Source organism: Thunnus thynnus, chromosome 21, assembly GCF_963924715.1.
Source record: "Thunnus thynnus chromosome 21, fThuThy2.1, whole genome shotgun sequence".
Taxonomy (NCBI): domain Eukaryota; kingdom Metazoa; phylum Chordata; class Actinopteri; order Scombriformes; family Scombridae; genus Thunnus; species Thunnus thynnus.
Genome location: NC_089537.1, coordinates 21,992,292 through 22,011,540, shown reverse-complemented (window position 1 = coordinate 22,011,540; position 19,249 = coordinate 21,992,292). Strand labels below are relative to the sequence as shown.

Genomic DNA, 19,249 nt, shown 5'->3' with positions numbered 1-19,249 from the left:
TTGTTTTTATTTTAGGTGCAAGCTGCCTTTATCTCTCAGACTGGTTTGGCAGTTTTCAGCTGCAAGTATCAGCCGATTCCATTAAAGGATTCCAGATCTCGTCTTTTGTATTAACTTTGAAAAAAACAAACAGTTCTCCAGTTGATGCTGTCTGGCTTTAAAGAGGCCACTGATACTGATAATTTAATATCTAAAAAACTGATTAATAAATGAGTATGAACATGTTTTATAATTTCTTTAATAGGCCAATGCACTTATACACTGTAGCAACAACCTTAAACACACAGAGATTAGACTAGTGTGCAGTGTAGGCTATTATTTATTCTTCACTAGTAGTACATACATGCACAGAACTTACACAGATGTCTCTGAAACGGTTCTGTAACAAAACACTTAGTAATACCAGTACTGATCTATAGCTTCATCACAGCTCACCCTGATGAAGGATAGACATAAACACCAAAGCACATGAAGAAGAAACATCAAATGAAAGAGGATCTGGGATCTTTTTTCTTGCCATATGAATAGTTTTTGTAATAGTCGTCTGGGTCATTTTGGGTCAGTTTATTATTGGGCACTTAATATTAAGGGAAACGAAGTGAAAGTGGATTTCTAAGGAGCAGCAGGGTGAGATTGTCCGGACCTGCTGAATTGAACAGTTTTAAGATGAATGTGTTATTCTACCAACTGCTGGTAGACTGCCACCACTCCCCTCTAACTGATTACATTTCTAAACATCTGAAGATGGCGGAAAACAGACCTCTGCAGACTGTGATAGATGCGCACTGATCCATTATTACTGCCTTCATGTGAAACCAGTTGAAAAATAACCACACAAACCATAACATGACATTTGGAGGTTTCTATGATGCTCTTCTGCATCTCTGAAACACGGAACAGCATCAGGACCCTCCAGAGCAGGCTGCTGGCACAGCTGAATGCTGCACAGACGGCGGGGAGAGAGAAGCAGACAGGGAACGAAAGCAACAAACATAATACTCATGTGTGCTGACCATAGATCATGTTTACTCGCGTTTCCGTCTGCTCAGACCACCTAGCAGACCATTTCACGCGTTCTCGGCTGAAACCTTGATCTCTCTAAAATAACAAGTTGTAAAAGTTCTTTTTCATTTAAACACATGCAGCCATCAGCAGCAGGAACGTGTTGCATCCACAGTATCCACGGTTTTTGGTGCACAGCGCGTAATTTTACGCACAGCTGGCGCAGCGGTACCTTCATTAATGATTTAAATCTCCCGACAGACCGGGATGTCGTGGTACTTCATTGTCTGCAAATACAGATTTCAAGTTTGTAGAATAATATATTTTGTATTGTATCTGACTTTTTAACTTTAGGTAAATTACCAAACGCTGTTTCTTCTGGATAGTCCGAATAAATTCTGCCGTATCAGGAGGATTATTACAGGGAGCTTTCAGTTTATGTTCTAATCGACCGGATTGCTCTTCTCAATCATCATTTTGTTATACACAACTTCAACGTAGGCTCTGACAGGAGTTTCAGTCTCTCTAGAAATTTAATTTCAACAGCAGCTGCCCTTGAAAGTACAGCTTTCACTGATTTTTACTTTACTGTTATTTCTTAGCAGTTTCTTCATATTACTAAGTAATTAACGGCCCGTAAATTAAAGGGGTACTATTAACATATTGCTACAAATTCTGTATATTTTCGTCTCCAGAAAAATCATGCTCATGCGTATTTTGGATTGCAGTAGAAATACATAGATAACCCTCAATAATAGTAATAATAATAAGAATAATAATGAAACCGGTACATATAGTAGCATGTAAATAAATACTATACTTTAATATATTAATTTTAAAAAGAACCCGCAGATTATTAAAGAGGCTGAACATTGGCCTGTTCGTTAGTTGCAGTCATAGACCTTGATGTCCTTGTTTTATAGCCTACATCCGTTATTTCTTTGTATGTTGGAAAGAGGCTATTTTTAGCAAGTAAATGTATTTATTTAAAGTAGATAACTGAACATTAATTCTTTATTTTAAGTCAAAAATGCCACAAAGTCTCAGACTGTAAAGTGACGTGTTCAAGTTGCTTAATTTATCCAACGAAAAGTTGACATATCTGAAAGCAGATCATCTTTGGCAATTTTGCTTGAAAAACGGATGAAACGATTAGAACTAATTGATGAACCTATCAAATGTCAAAAATCGTTTTCTGTCGATCGACTTATTTATTAAGGACTTCTCCTGTCCGCTGCAACTGGTTTAATTAGAGTAATTTGATAGAGTAATAATAATAATAATAATAATAATAATAATATACAAAATATGATATTATTTATCCAGTGAACCCAAGATAACGTGTCACTGGTAGTCATGGTGATGAAGACTGACGTGCCCCTATAAAAGCAGAGCCCTTAATTCCATCTTCATTTCTGCACCTGAGCGCTGACAGGAGCTGAACTCTTGAAACTCTTCAGCTGAGAGATTCGTTGAAAAGTGAAAACCCTGAATGAAATAAACAACTGTTGACATCTGGAAGTGAGACAGCACCTGTTGAATGTGAAAAAAATGGCCTCTACTGGTTCAGGCCGTGAGATCCACTTGCTGACCACAGGCATCCTCCGTTTGGATTGCCGCTATGGTAAAACACAGAGCACCACTGAACTGCTCATTTGAACATGTTTGATCTAAATAATGATCAAAAAGAGCAGAATATAATATTATCAATTAAATAATAAATCAATTAACATCATATTTAGCCTATAAATATGAATTATTTGGTTTTGTTTGGGGGTAAATTTCCTCAGTTTTCAATCAAGACATGAAACCTGCTTTAACCTTTTATTTCGGTGTAAAATGATTAAAGACGATGGATTTCATTAGTGTGCGCGTGACAGGTGGAATAAGTATGAATATTAATGTATAATTTGAGAAAAACAAAGTTTTTTGAGGGGGTGCGGGGTCGTCGAGCATAACATTGAAAGTATAGGGCAAAGATGGCGACTGGGCCGTTTTTTGGAAAATGCTAAAAGTTGTGATGCTGCAGGCGCCATGGAGACGACGTCAGGTATTAGAACCGGCCGGAGACTGACGTCTGACGTCAGTGTAGTCAACTCGAGGCCCGTTCTTTGTATGTGCTGACTGAGTTTGAAGGTTTTGATTGTTGATGCTGGATTGAAATACATCCAGAGGTGTTAAAGCATCAAGTTAATAAATTCAAAGCTCAGTGGGATCATATTCAGCCATTTAAAGCATCTGGATTTCCTCAGACAGGCACTGATAGATCAGTGTTGTTGCAGATTTATAAGAAAAGTTATGTCTGTTCAGGTGTACAGAGCTCTCGAGGATGATCTTTTGTGTGCTCCAGATGCATAAAATATGCCATATAGTGCGCAAACACTATGTCAAATTAAGATATAAAATAATAATGACTTGTCTTCAATTTTTATAATTTGACATGGACTGTAGTTATAGGCTGCTTGAAACATGGAGCTAGATCACTGTTAAGTCTCTGCACAGCACACTGGTCACACCAGTCAGCATATGTGCTTGTAAATACTAGAAAAACACATCTTTGCTTTACACTACTGAGGTTTTTAATTCAAATCTGGCTTATGAATAATATCAGACCGCAACTGCAGCCTCACAGTGAAAGCAGCATGTTCATCTTTCAATCTGATTTTAAATGTCATGTCAATAAAAACATAGAAATGAAACAGACACCATTTGTAATATTTTATTGTAAGAGGAGCAGATCTGAAGGATATCTGAATGGTGTTTAATTCGTGTGTCACTTATGTACCTAGTGCCAACATCTAACAGCAGAACATGGACTGCATTCACAGCTGTTTAATATTTTAAACATTTCTGAAACAAAGAAGAGTTTGCATCATTTGTGCTGAGCTTGGCCCACATGAATAATCTAAACGTTTTCCACAATAAGTCGTGCCGTGAACCTTGAAGTGTATCTATGTAAAAAGAAGCAAACTGTGTTTCTTCATAGATGAATATAGGCTGTAATGAGTCCCATCATGTCCTAACTAGAGTGACTAATGTGTTCCTTGTTTTTCTTTCCATGTAGGTGACCTGCCACTGCCTTCACCAATCCTTCAGATGTTTGTAACAAACTTGAGGAACCGTCCTGTGAGCAGTGTAAACATAGAGTCCATGAGAGAGTCCATCCTGAGGCTGTATCACAACCTCATCACAGGCTCTAAGAAGTTCCCTTTCATTGCATACAGAGGATCTTTCCGCTCGTGTGTGCTGTCAACACCCTTCCAACATATCGAGCAGGAGCGGAGGGAGAATACTGCTCTGTCTCCTCTAATGGAAGGACCATCAGGTATAATGGCGCCCACTGCACGCTCCGGCTCTTCTCCTCAAACTGTGCTGACTCCAGTTCTTCCTGAGAAGGCCGATCTTGCAGCCGTGAGGGGCGACCGCAGAAACTGCGTCCACCACCTGGAGCTGGATGGCAGAACCATCACCAGAGTCATCTCCCCTGTGTACAGCTCTGAGAACACGGAGCTGATGAACCGCTGGAGACTGACCGACTACACTGCAGACGGTCACACTCTCATGTCAGTCCTCTGCAGGTTTAGCAAACAATCAACACAGTGTGCAAAGACTCAGAGGGAGAGGATGAAGAGGAAGCCTGCTGAAGAAGAGAGCGGCAGCAGTAGCAGCAGCAGCCTGACTCCACCAAAGAAACGCCTGAGAGTGTGACATCACAAGCACAAACCAGGACATCCAGCAGTTCCTGGAGGACCTGGAGACTCCTGGTTCTGCAGATTATTTAGTGTGTTGTACGTGATGTTTGTGACCTCAGCGTCCGGCAGGTTAACAGTAGTGATTCTTTTTACCCCTGAGGACTGTCCTGAGTGTCTAGCAGGGCTGCTCACACCCAGGTAGCGTCTTGCACCTGGTTTGATGGACTGTATATACTCATGAAGGGCTGGTCTGTGCGTCTGGCAGGGCTGGTCTGGATAACCCAGGTAGCGTCTTGCACCTGGTTTTATGGACTATGTATATACTCATGAAGGGCTGGTCTGTGCGTCTGGCAGGGCTGGTCTGGATAACCCAGGTAGCGTCTTGCACCTGGTTTTATGGACTATGTATATACTCATGAAGGGCTGGTCTGTGCGTCTGGCAGGGCTGGTCTGGATAACCCAGGTAGCGTCTTGCACCGGGTTGGATGGACTGTATATACTCATGCAGGGCTGGTCTGTGCGTCTGGCAGGGCTGGTCTGGATAACCCAGGTAGCGTCTTGCACCGGGTTGGATGGACTGTATATACTCATGCAGGGCTGGTCTGTGCGTCTGGCAGGGCTGGTCTGGATAACCCAGGTAGCGTCTTGCACCTGGTTTGATGGACTATATATACTCATGCAGGGCTGGTCTGTGCGTCTGGCAGGGCTGGTCTGGATAACCCAGGTAGCGTCTTGCACCGGGTTGGATTGGACTGTATATACTCATGCAGGGCTGGTCTGTGCGTCTGGCAGGGCTGGTCTGGATAACCCAGGTAGCGTCTTGCACTGCGGTTCATCCACCTTTTTATCCTCATCCATCTTTTTGGGCTGGCCTGAGCGTCTGGCAGGGCTGGTGAGGCCCCTGGTAGCGTCTTGCACCAGGGCCCATGTAGACATGCTGCAACATATGTAGGATAAAGTTGGCTGAGGGTTAAATATTGTACATTTGTATATATTTGCTTCACTATGGTTTGGTACACAGGTCAGTGATTTTAGTGCGTCTTGCACATTTCTTTATTGACGGCTGGCCTGAGTGTCTGACATGGTGGAACCACAGGAGGGTCACAGAGAACTCTGAGATGTGACATGTCTTGAATTGAAATTTGATGAAGTGGAAACTCTAAATTAATGAGGCTGACTCATCAGTAGGTCAGGTCTAGCTTCAGATTTCAGTGTGAGCGTGGAACAGGAATCACAACAGAGAACATTAAAGCTGCAGGGACGGAGTCAAAGCTGCACTACTGATCCATCACTGACAGACATGTGGACGAGGAAGAACAGGCTGATAGAAGAAGAGAGAGAGGACACAAACCACTGATGATATGAACCTTTCCTGAAATTCCAGTATTTCATGTTATTATTAGAATCAACATATTGATGAATACTTCAGTTTATCAACTTTATGTCTGAGGAGAGGAACATGAGGAGGAAACAAGAAGCAGCGAGGAGACAGCATGCAGTGTGAAGCCTCTCATCTCAAAAAGATAAATATACATTTATTCAGTTTTTATCAGCATTTCTATAATGATCAATATGTCTTCTGTTTACCTCATTACTGAATTATTAACTGTTATCCCCTGTTGTCTGCCATTTGTCTTTCAGAGAGAGAAAAGAGGAGGGAAACAACGTGAACTCTGATTAAAAAAGATAAATATACATTTTATTTATGCTATTATTATAGTTCACATAGTGATCAATATTTCTTCTGGTTGCTGAAGTTGTTCATTAACTGTTATCTCCACTTGTCTGCCATTTGTCTTTTAGAGAGAGGAGAGGAAACGACACGAAGAGGAAACAAGACCAGACAAGAGAAAACATTATGTGAACCTTCTTATTTACAAAGATAAATATACATTTATTCTATTTTATTATCAGAATTGCTAAAGTTGTCAAAGTTGGAATTGTGTATTAACCTTTATCTCTCCTGTTTGTTGTTTGACTTTTACAGAGAGGGGAGAAGAGACAGCATGCACTGTGAACACTCTCATTTAAAAAGATAAATATACATTTATTCTAAATTATCAGATTTCTATACTGATCAAAACTTATTCTGCTTCAGCCATTCAAGTTATTAACTGCTTCTGTTTATCTGCTGTTTGACTTTTAGAGAGAGAAGAGAAGAGGACGAGGGGAGAAGAAAGGAGACCTCATGCACTGTGAACACTCTCATTTAAAAAGAGAAGGTTACATTTTTGCTACATTATTATGAGTTTCTATTCTTATAAATAGTTCTTCATTTATGTCATTGCTGAAGCCATTATTTTCCTCCTGTATGTGCTCTTTGTCTTTCACAGAGAGGACAGCAGACAGCGTACATTACTAAGATTCTTATTTAAAAAGATATGTATACATTTCTTCTATATTTCAATCAGAATTTCTACACTGATCAATAGTTCTTCTGTTTAGTTAAAGTTAACTGCTCCTTGTCTTTTAGAGAGAGGAGAGGAAACGATTTGAGGAGGAAACAAGAAAAAGACAAAAGGAGACAACATTTAAAAAGATAAGTTTCATGTTATTATCAGAATCAATATATTGTTAAACACTTCATCTGCTCACCAGGTTGTTGAGGTTATTAACTGTTTTCCCTCCTTGTCTTTCTCTATCTATTTCCAGTGAGGACGAACTCCAGATGTTTCCTCATCTGCTGCAGCATCATCAAGACAGTTTCTGTCCTGAAGATCATCCTGTCTGCCATCACACACAGAGTGTTACAACTGCTTTTGTCATGTTTTACATGGAAGCATCAAACATCATCCACAAGAAGTTCTTTACACCCCTTTGGATACATTTACATTTTGTTCAACCCCTTAAAAGATAGAAACATTGTTTCATCTTTTTATTATTATCAAGAAATACCATGAAATGCCATAAATCAACAATAAATTTGTCTGTGTAGCCAAATGAACATCCTTCATGTGTTGCTTTTTGTCTTTAATAAACATGTTTTCACATGAAGTTACAGTGTGTGTTTGCATTTATATTCAGCACATCTGGAGAAAAGTGATGACATAATGTACATTTCAACTGAAGTCTAACTGATGTGATTTATTTAAAAAAAAAAAAGTTTCATGATAGAACTCAGTGTCACATGTAAAGTGACATGATAGTGGTAAAGTACAGTTCATTTGTATTTTTAAAATAGTTACAATATGGAAGTTTATTGTCGATGAATAGTGATCTATTTGCATCACTGCAGTACGTCTGAGTGATGAAGTGGTTTGAACATTTGAAGTCTGTGTCAAAATTCATGTTGATTGTCAGAAAGGTGACTTAAACTCTCAATGATCAAAGCACTTTTGCAAATGACACCTAAAAACATATGCAGTGAATGACTTATTATACATTTTAAAACCTTAAGATGCAACTTATATTATTTTTCTTCAAAAACAAAAACCTGCAGTGCCAAATACTTGTGGCTACAAGAGCCCCATCCAGTGGCCTATTTGTGATCAACACACACACTTCTGCATGCTGAAAAGCAGGACACATTCTCTCATAGACACTCAGCTGTATGTTCTTTGCAGGAGCTGGGTAGAAAATCATCTGTTTCAAAGTTGGAGAAATATCCCAGTAGCTCACTGGAATAATTTTCTCACAAACTATAGACTTTAATATTTAATCTGCATCTTTAAATTCTTCTCTATTGCCATTCTATTGAAATGGCTGCTCATTAACAGCTCACATGTGAACATGTATCACTGACTTACTACAGTTTGGTCTAGTACAGAACTTATCTTCAGCAGAAAAGCTTGGAGATGTTGGGGACTGCTACAACTTGGCTACATCCCCTTAGAGAAGTAAATCAACAGACAGCACAGCTTCAGTGCATCAACTTCTCGTAAAATATTTGTGATTCTTGTTCTTATGTCCTGTTTTTGTAATTGTGAAGCACTTTGTGACCCCGGGTTTGAAAAATGCTGCATAAATTAAGTTTTACTTACTAAAATCTTCATATTTTAGTTCTAAAGTTGTAGGATCATCATTAGTGTGAAGGTGGGTACTTCCAGAAACAGCAGGTTAAAGTTCATTCATATTAATTCATGTCAAGTTCATCATAACACCAAAATATCCAGCATGGATCTGGTTTAACAGGGAACTCAGTCTAATATTATTAGAGAAGCCAGGTTCACATCAAAGGACAGGTCACAACATTGCTGGCAGGATTTGAACCTGTGTGGAGATACCTCAATGGATTTCAAGTCTATCGCCTTAACCACAACAACTCAGTGAGTTTCACAATTGTGTGTTGTCACAGGAAGGTTTTGTAGGCCTAACAACATAGATGTAAATGAAGAGTTCATGTTATAATCTGGATAGTTTTAAAGCATCATGCTCACACCAATTCATTTCTATTTTGACAACTCAGCCTACCTTGCCTCCCATGGACTTTCAGAGGCATGATGAACCCAGTGGCTGTTATTCACCTCAGTGAAAACTTCAAATCGTTGTCGGCAGGATTCGAACCTGCGCGGGGAGACCCCAATGGATTTCTAGTCCATCGCCTTAACCACTCGGCCACGACAACTCCTGGAATTGTACTTTCACTATACAACAACTTATCACTAAAAGCCTTTAACAGTGTGAGAAAAGTTGTTTGACCACACACCTGCTGCAGGTCAAAGTTTATTTAACTTCAAAGCATGATGCAGGTAATGTTAACACAAGAAGCTTACCAGAATTCCCAGAGTTTCTGTCATTTGTCTTTTACAGAGGAGTTGAGTTGATGTAACCACTCAGCCATGACAGCCCACTTTCTCTACAAAAACAATGTCCTGTTTATTCTGGATAACCCACAGTCTGGGCTGTCATCAGTTCAGTTCTTTGGAACTATTTTCTACCACTCAAATATTCCCTATAAACTGCTGACTGAAACACATTCATCTAGTGCTGCAGTGGTGCTGTGAGCGGGTGAAATCTGATGCTGAACTTCCAATGAATCACACTTGATCAGTGGATTTGCTCACAAGGGCAAAATAAACCATCAAATTTGCCCTTTTAGAGTTTAGTTTTAGAGTTGACCAATAGCAAGCTGACAGGGCTGACTTTTGAGGGGCAAACAGCCAGAGTGCCTGAAATGGAAGAAGCTGTTGTAGCTTATTAGCTGTTACACTAGTCACTTTTATTTATCCTCCTCTATTGGAGTAAAAACTTTTCCACTAAAGAGCAATGGTTTGCAGAGACAGGAGTCAATGGAGTCAATCTTGAAAAACAGTGGGAAGTTATTGCCCCTTTAGTTGCTGTTTCATAACTGACCAATAGCAAGCTTTTTAGCTCATAGACTGTAACTTTCCTTCTCCAGTAACTTTATTTGAACAAAAAGGTGTGCAATGGTGAACAAAACGTCAGGGGGAAGTAAACAGAAACATAGATGGAAGCTCAGGGAGCTGTTGAGACTGACTAGTGCTAGCACTGGGTGGGGTGTGTTGCAAGTTAGCAGATAGCTCACAAGCTAGCACTGTATGCAGTCACCATGTTAACAAGCTTCTGGACACAGCTCTGTCACCTGGACAATTGACTGATGTACCTGCAGGAGTAGAGGACATACCACACTCCAAGCAAGCTGTAGAAGTTGAATTTTTTTACCATTGTTTAAATGTATCGTTGTTGGCAGGATTCGAACCTGCGCGGGGAGACCCCAATGGATTTCGAGTCCATCGCCTTAACCACTCGGCCACAACAACTTGAAACAGTTTTCTGCTGGGTGTACAATTGTCTGCATTGAAAGAAAGGTTTTGCCCAAACAAGATGAATTAACAGTTCATGTCGTCACTGTGGTCTTAGAAAGCAGTGTTGTCAGCTTATTGATGTAGCTGCTCATTATCAGGCACTACAGTTTAGTTTCATATACAACTCATCTTCACCAGAGAAGAAGATGAGTAGAGAATCAAGCACCTCATACATGCAAATACATTCTACCTCTGAGCAACACTGCCTCAGAGAAGGTCAACAGGCAGCATACTGATAAGTCAGACTCTATAGGAAGACACAGCATTCTGTAACATGGCTTGAATGAGAAGTTACCTACTAAAGGTCAAAGTTCATTCATACAGGAGGTGTGTGGGTATGATGCTGCTGACAGTAAAGGCTGTCTTCTACAGGTTTCCCCAAATTCTCTTGGGCCAATTCATTGAGAAATACAGTTAAGAACACAACACAAAACACACACTGTATAGGTTGACTTGTACACTAGCAACATTTCATCATATGGCAAATGCATCAGTGTTGATTAAAGACGTTTAACTACATGAAATATTGTCTCAAGTTAGAACACTTTACTGGCTAGGAAATATCTGATTAAAGAATTGAATAAACACGGATAAGAATCTGACGTAGCATTCAAAAACAAATTTTGATGGTTAGCACTTTTGATACTTGACATGACATATTTTGGCTCAAAAAAGAGGTAAAAGATTCAATAAACAAAACATTTTTAACAAACATGATTCAGGAACATGCATCATTGAACTTAAGTGCTGCAAATTCCAAACAAATGTGCAATTAATCAAATGACAATAACAAGTTGACCTGCAGTGGACCTGCACTTTTGGGTTTGGTTGATAATGCAGCCTTGATTATATATTAAGTGGCTCTAATACCAGTTTTCTTCAATATAATCTAATGTGATATTTTGAAATCAGTGTGGCGTACCAGTGCCACTCATGCTCTCTCCAGCAGATGGTGTTATTGCACTATGAAAGTTCACTGAAACAATGACAATCGAGAGCTGTGACTTTCCCTAAAAAAGTTTCTTGACACATTTATGGTGTAATTCAACAAAAACACACATTTACAACTTTAAAGCAGCTGTGCTTTTAAATACATATATATGTATATATATATATGCATATGACAAAACATTTAATTTTATACATAAAAATACTAGATAATGGTTCAGAATGCCTGCATCAAGCCTGTATTGCCCTGTGTGTGTGTGTGTGTGTGTGTGTGTCTCCCCCCACATGACTTCTCTTGCATGCAAGTTTGACTCTGTATGCTCACTTGCGTGTGTGTTGGTGTGAAAAAACCCATAGAAAATGCATGTGTATATGTATGTGTGTGTGAGAGAGAGCGAGTGTGTGTGTGTTCTAAAGCCTTATAATCTCATCCAGGACTAACAGCGGAATCCAACTGGTCACAATGAGGTCTTTGTCTTGAGTGCAAGAGCCAGCAGGTGAAAACTTTGCTTCAGGCCTCAGAGAGACCATGTGATGGAGAGTTAGTACAGTGTTTTATCTGCATGTATATGTGTATGTGTGTGAGAGAGAGAGAGTATGCACAATGTGGATGACCTGTATGTGCAAGCACACATGCTTGAGTGCTGGTGTTTTTGACCGTAAGCATGTTTGCCCATGCCAACCAAGCTTAACGATGGTTAAACCTTTGAGGATTAAGTGATTTTTAAACTGTTCTTTGGTTAAGTTCACCTTAAATGAACCATAAATCCTTAGTTACAATGCAAACACATCCATCCAGTTAATTCAGTCTACTAGACCAGCTTAAGATCTTATTTGTCTTGTTTAAAGTGAAATATTACAACCACAACCAAATAAAAAAATACAAATACAAATTATTCAAGTTTATGAGTAAATTTAAACAACAAAAGAGGCTGTCATTAAGGCCATATGAAGCAGCTCTGATATCAGTTCTTATTCAAGCCTGAGTTGCTCCATCATCACATACAAATATGGATTCTGAGCAGAGCCTGGTCTCCTCTGCCAAGCCGACAAAGCTGTGTCTGTGCTACCTTGAAGCAGGCCAGTGGGGCACAGCGACCACGCAGCCCGGCATGAGAGCAGCATATTCAGCTGCTGACATTTCAACAGCCGTTTACATGACACTCCGCCATGAAGACGCATGAAACAAGCAGCTGCACTGACACTGGCAAGGATACAGATGCGGATTCTGTGTGTGCATTTAAGTGGATAATTTTCCTGCTTATATCTTCATTCAGACGATCATCATGTGTATTATCGGTGGTTATGCATACTTGAGTCTGTTTATTTGCTCTCACCCAAATTGGTTTGCTCTGCTGACTGTGACCAAGTGTGTTTGAGGAATAATTGCTTGTGTACACTTCATGTTGTGTGCTTTAGAGTGCAGAGTGCGCAGTTATGAAAGCATATTCATGTGCATGCATGTAATGTATTTGCATCACCGTATCCCTGTGCATGTGCATACACCATTGTGCATACATATTTCCCTTGTTTGACTTGGCCACCGTCACCTCCTGCTGTTCGCCTGTTTGTGTTACCCTCCACTGGGCTGGGACTTGGACCTGCAGCACAGCAGGAATGACTAAGTAGGACATGACACATATTCTCTGAGGTGAGTTTCCCCACATTTCTTGGCACTGTCGGGCCCTTCTGGCTGGGGGCCTGTGGGCAGAGATCGATGCCCAGTGGGGAGGTCGGGGGCTGGACGCTGTACCGTCCCCTTGAGGATAGGTGGACTGGTAAATCTCAACGAAGCAGAACCCAAGTTGTTCCTAATAAACCGCGTGTGTTGCAGCCTCTGTCGCACACAAAAAGACTTACAGTTCCTGCGCAGCTAAGTCGACCTGAGTTATATCTGCACTTTATGAAAATGAAATCAAATTCCAGATTAGTCTTACTGCCCAGGAGAATCTATCCAAGCTCTTGCCAAGCTCCCTCTCTGAATGATGCGTAGGAACATTGGGGGGAAGTGAAAGCAAAACATTTAGTGAACTAAAACACCCTAGATTTCATGGTCTCACCACAGAAATGCTGCTTGTTTTCAGATGAAGAAACCCTGGTGTTGCCCTGGAATGGCCTCTGTGTTCAAAATGTGACTTTACACTCAAGGGAGCAGCAGGCCTTCAAACAGAGTGCCGTTGCCCTTTTACTTTGAGAAACAGTAAAACAGCACACATTAGAGAAAACAAACTGGTGAAACTTATGTCCCCAGAGTATTTTCTGTGTCACATTCGAGGACACATACACAGCACTGACACAAACCCTCTTTAAAGGCTCTGTTTGTGGTTTCTGCTGACTTTCCACTCTGTGTGCCACCATGAAGAAGATTGTATGTTGTCATTGGCAATATCTGGGGTGGAGATTTTTTACACTGTTGTAGAGCCTATCCAGTGACACCAGGGTGACTGTCATCTTGGCAAGCCAATAATCTGGATCTCTTTAAAGCCAATAAACATCAGAAAACGAATCCTGTGTGGGTTGCAGAATAGTTTCACAAACATTAGCTGCCCAAATTACATATAATCTCTTAAAGAATGCATCACATTAATCACGGGTGGTCCTTGATACATGGCATTTTTCACTTTTCCTCCTGTATAATAGCCTTTTGTAAAGAAATCACATTCAATCATTTGTGACATTTTATCAGGACTACTTAAAAAACTTTCATACACACAACGTCAGGTACATTTAGCATAGACTTGACCTTGAGCTGTGCTGTCAGGTATACCTTTCCCTATTCACCACAAAGACCCCATCTGGAGGAGTCTGTCAGCAGTGATTCCGACAGTAACAGAGGCTGGAGCTATTTTATTGTGGTCTAGACTAGCAGAAGTATAGGTCTTGAAATCACAGACCCCCTCATCAAGTCACCAGTATGGATTCCATCTGTATCACATTACTAACTCCTAGCTCCTCTGTACTGTAGGTGTTCCCACTCTGTGTATGTTTCTCAGTCTTAACATCACAGAACCCAGAAAACTCTCCTGAGCTAAAAGCGACCAGCGCCTCCTTCACTGACCCTATAGGGTCCCCCTAAGAGATGGATATCACTCCAACATAAATGCTAACACAAAGCAGGATCACTATCACCACTGGCTACTGTGAAGGCCCAGTGGCTCGAATCCTGACATGAGGCTGATAACCGCTGGAGTTAGAGGTTCATTCAACATCCTGGCTCTGTCTCTGATAAAAAGGAGTTCTACTGAAAGCTGCTGTGGAGGCACATAGCTTGTCTTTCTGGTGTTGGCAGGCCCAAAACACCTGGCCAGTGGTATGAAAACAACTGAGAATGATTCATCTTATGAAACAGACTGGTGCATCACCTTCAAAACAAACTATGTATGAAACATATTGTGGGACAAAATATATGTACAATTAATGTCTGTATCCTTTTTTAACTTTAAGCCACTTATGTGCAGAATTAGCAAATGGCTGACTTTGGCTCCCGCCAGTGGTAATATGAAAGAAGACCATCTCTCATCTGGAGATGAATGAATGGGCCAAAAGTAACACACAGACTGCACAAACATTTTCCTGCAAAGAAAAGTTTATGCTATTCAAATAATGTGAAATGTGAAATAATGTGAAATATGCTAAAATGACAAAAAGTGTGCACATAGTGGCTTTAAAGCTGCAATAATCAATATTTTTTACATTAATAATGGCTCAACGGACCCTGTCTTATGTGAAAGATGTTGCTTGATAATAATTATTACGAAGTCTGCAGGTTCCCTCAGCTGTCCCAAGCTTTTTAGCCTCTTTTAACTCTTTTTTTTTTTTGGTTTTCTGGACAACTCTGCTCTTATTAATCTTGTTTCCAGAAGGGAGCTCTTTTAGGTAAAAAAAAAATCTCTAATTAACCCACTGTACATTACCTGGCCAGGCAGACAGACAAAGTTAGCATCTAGCTAGTGAACACAGTGGATTATTTAGCAGCTAAAGAGCCAACATTTGATGAAGACCAAAACAGAGCTCAGATGAGGGTCAACTTCTGTTGTACTTACATGTGCCAGGTTGCCATAAAAACAACTCCAAATGAATGCTTAATGTTGCCATGTTGTCTGCTGGATGTGTAAATAAGCAACTGTTTGCTAAAGATAGCCATAACAACTGCATAAGGTCATATCAGATGTTATGCATTCAGCTTATTCCAATGCCCCCAAGTGCCCAAAAAATTAAATTAATGCAGCTTGAAGCAAGATTGTGTTATTGCAAGTTCAACCACAATTAATTACCAAATGCAAGTATGCAAAAAAAAATCACCATTCACTGGAATTTTGGGCCAACCAGAGGATGTGATTCATGCCATTACTTGGCCAGACATCCAGTCAAACATCAACTTTAAGTTCCCTGTGCTGGATAACATTGTTTATTTAGCTTTAATCATCCACTGTCTCATATTAAAGATAGTTAGCTTTATGACTTCCTTTGCGTCCCTCTCTGAAATTCAAACCTCACAGTTCCCCAACCCCCTCTACTTTTCCACTCCCATGACAATCTACAGAGCCAGCAAGCTAACTCACTATTTATTCTCCACTATATGAAGCGGAGTGCAAGTCTTGTCTCTGTAAATACAGGTGAAATGAGAGATCTAGGTTGGAGTTAACAGCACATGCCATAGTTATTTTACTGTCTCTTTAACTCTAATCCTTATTCCAGAGGACTTGGCACGCATCTAAGCTTTCAAACACTGCCCAGTGAATGTTGTTAATATAAGCACTAAATCTCAATTAACAACAAGGAAGCATATTCTGTGGCTCCTGAGGAGATTTATCTTCTATGGCGGCCAGGCTTGGGGAATGGAGAAGGAGTATTAGGGAGGATTGAATTGGAGTCTAAACACACCATACATGTTACAGCTCATTAAACAGTCACTAGCCTACACACAACACCTGTAGTGTTTTCTCTGTGTGTTTTGGTGGTGATAACAGCTTGTGATACTAGCAGAATAAAATCCCTGTCACCAACAATAGTCTCTCTGATTTGCTTTTCACTTTTATTTGGCTCTGGCAGTGAGTTTGTGAGTTTGGTTTATTTCAAAATCAGCAGCAAAATCCCTCACATCCCTCTCATAGGACTAGAAATGATGAAATATGCCAGCAACACAAATGGCTCTGTATTAAGATGAGGTGTCATTGTAATGACTACATTTTAGAAGAAAAATTACCCACTTTTAATCTGGTTACTTTGCATAACATGATTTCAGTGCATTCTAAGGACCTAAACAGCTGATATTCTCATTCTGATGGATGTCAGTATCTGGTCTGGGTTGCAACAGCTATTCTTAAATCCAAGGTTTTTGAGTAAAGTTCTTTGTAAACTAGTGATTTACTAAACTGGGTCACATCATTAAAACTAAAAGATCCCCTTCAGTCATGTTTTAAGAGATAAAAAATCCTCTGCTCAGAGTAATAAATTGTCTGATGTGGTTTTTCCACAAAAAAGTTGAATTGCCTTGTTAAAATCCTTAAAATGACATCTCCTTCCTCACTGAAAAATCCAGAATCTATGAATATTGTTCAGTTCAAAAGATTAACTGCTGGTTCACTAACAAAGACCACACCATTTGAATGGTATAAAAAGTAGTTTTATTTGGATTGTCGAGAGGGTTCAGGATTGGATGAGGATAGTGTATGGTGGGCTGGATGGAGGTCGAGGAGAGGGATGAAGGGGGTCGATGGCATGGGGATGACCGGGGACCAAATGGAATCACAAAGAGGCTGGAGCGTCTAGGAACCCGGGGGTCGAGACTCAGGGTGGGGGTCATGTCTCGATGAGCTTTCTGCTTCGTCATCCCCCAAAATTAACTTCATTGGACTAAGTGAGAACGGGCTCTTTGAATGTCACTGAGGTAGGTATGGAATCTTGGGAAGACTAGCGGTCAAGAATTTTATTTATTTAATTTTAACAGGTGGTCTGGGATTTCTTATTTGGAAGCGGTTGAAGCGGCTCCAGTACGGAAGAATTGGCCAGAGTACGGTTAGGAATGTGGACTGACTTTGTCAATGTGGGGAGACAGGTTGGGATAGAACAGGAGGAAATGGAGTGGGTCCAGTAGAGGGAGCACCGTGGCTCGGTGCGACTGTGGCTGAGGTAACAGAAGGACCAGTAGTGGCTATGGGAAGAAAGAGAAGAGCTGCAGGGACGGGTGGAGCCGAAAGCGCTGAAGTAACTGCAGCTGAAGGAAGGGAAGAGGAAAGGATGCCGGGATGAGGGGATGTATGATCAGGGGTTCATTGTGCAGCCTGCGGACACAGGGATGAGACGAAAATGAAAACAAATACAAGATGGAGGGGGTTAGAAAGGCGGGAGCTCCATGGCTTCCTTACGTATCAACTAATGATGAGGAAAACCAGGTTCCCTGAAGCAATGAATCGATATGAAGCGATTGCAATGAAAATTGTTCACTGTGGTAAAGTAGTTGATAGTCAGTCAATGTCACTGAAAATGAGGGAATGCCCTCAATGATACCTCGAGATGTAAATAAAGGTTGAATGAATGAAAAGAAGCAGGCGAGTCGAGGGAGCTATAGTAGCTGTGGCAGGAGGAAGCGAAAAGGGGTGCTGTAAAGAAATAATATCGACGGAGGAGAGCCAGGATGATTCATAAAGGACGGATCGAGGGAGGGATGAAGGGATGAGGGTTGAAGAGTGAGGGATGAGGGTCGAAGGGTGAGGGATGAAGAGATGAGGGTCGAGGGGTGAGGGATGAAGGGGCGAAGGATCGAGGGGTGAGGGATGAAGGGATGAGGGTCGAGGGTCGAGGGATGAAGGCATAAAGGGATGAGGGTCAAGGGATGAAGGCATGAAGGTTGAGGGGTGAGGGATGAAGGCATGAAGGTTGAGGGGTGAGGGATGAAGGGATGAGGGGTGAGGAGTGAGGGATGAAGGGATGCGTGTGAAGTGGTAAGATGTGCGGCTTATAGACGCAGGGATGAAACAAAAACACGAGGCAAATCAAGACGTAGGGAGCAGGCATATGGGGAAATACAACCTGGCCCTGCGACAGGGCTGAAGCAGTTGGCTGTGTCGTGACGTCATCGACGTGCGGCATACGGGTGGCGCTGGGCGGGTAACTCGGAAGTGAACAGCCATCTGGAGTGGTGGTGGGGGTGGAGGCAGAGAGGAGCGGGAAGACGCTGGCTTTGTTGTCGGTTCGGCGAAACGGGATTTGTATCTGGAGCTCAGCCTGGCCTTCAGCCGGGGCTGAAGAAGTCTGGGCTTTGTTGTAGTAGGCGGCGTTGTGACGTCATCGGTGTGCGTCGACCCGGCGGCGGACAATGAACCCGAAAGAGCGGGAGGATTTGAGCTGCCGGCGAGAGAGTTGATGGAAGTAGGGTCTGCATAGAGTTGGAAAATTTGTCTTTATCATCGTTTCGTAGGAGTGGGACGACCGTCTCCTTGAGAGCTCGCCGGAGGTGAGCAAACATCCAGTTGAAGATGTTAATTGCTTGAAAAAGAGCCGCGTTGGAGTGGGCGGTTGCGTGGATGCTTGTGGAGCGTCTGGATCCCAGCTGATCAGAAGCGCGGCGTCTGGATGTGGATGTGGTGGTGAAGGAGATATCACGTTGGTACTGCTGGATCTAGTCGTGGGCGGTATGTTGCCGAGGAACATGGATCACGGAGCACGGGCGAGAGGTAAGTGTTTGTGATGCAAGTGTGTCGTAGGTCGCGTGAGAACTGAGACGAACGGGAGAGAAAGGGGTTAGACACGCTTATATAGGTATGCACGAATGATTGAATGAGTGAGGCGCAGGTGATTGAATTTAGTGAGAGAAAGGGACGTGGTCTTGTTCCTGAACCT

General features: G+C 41.4%; 1 protein-coding gene, 2 long non-coding RNA genes and 2 other non-coding genes across 6 annotated transcripts in view; 3 read left to right on the top strand and 2 right to left on the bottom strand.

Moving 5' to 3' along the window:
- Positions 1 to 2,377: 2,377 nt before the first annotated feature.
- On the top strand, positions 2,378 to 4,710 carry LOC137173813 (uncharacterized). The gene is made up of 2 exons (XM_067578896.1): positions 2,378 to 2,626; positions 4,067 to 4,710. The coding sequence occupies exons 1-2, from the start codon at positions 2,554 to 2,556 to the stop codon at positions 4,708 to 4,710; spliced, it is 717 nt and encodes a 238-aa protein (XP_067434997.1). The 5' UTR covers positions 2,378 to 2,553.
- Positions 4,711 to 5,921: 1,211 nt separating this feature from the next.
- On the top strand, positions 5,922 to 7,688 carry LOC137173162 (uncharacterized). Of its 2 annotated transcripts, XR_010925116.1 has the most exons (4): positions 5,922 to 6,554; positions 6,682 to 6,707; positions 6,841 to 6,916; positions 7,028 to 7,688. It is a non-coding gene; the product is annotated as an uncharacterized lncRNA (long non-coding RNA). The 2 variants fall into 2 exon arrangements; XR_010925115.1 differs by having other exon boundaries at positions 6,682 to 6,916.
- Positions 7,689 to 9,176: 1,488 nt separating this feature from the next.
- On the bottom strand, positions 9,177 to 9,258 carry trnas-aga (transfer RNA serine (anticodon AGA)). The gene has a single exon. It is a non-coding gene; the product is annotated as a tRNA-Ser (tRNA).
- Positions 9,259 to 10,332: 1,074 nt separating this feature from the next.
- trnas-cga (transfer RNA serine (anticodon CGA)) lies at positions 10,333 to 10,414 on the bottom strand. The gene has a single exon. It is a non-coding gene; the product is annotated as a tRNA-Ser (tRNA).
- Positions 10,415 to 18,256: 7,842 nt separating this feature from the next.
- Positions 18,257 to 19,249, top strand: part of LOC137173549 (uncharacterized) — a 34,308-nt gene continuing 33,315 nt past the window's right edge. Inside the window, exon 1 of the long non-coding RNA XR_010925203.1 lies at positions 18,257 to 19,083. This is a non-coding gene — a long non-coding RNA (uncharacterized lncRNA). The remainder of the gene's footprint in view (positions 19,084 to 19,249) is intronic.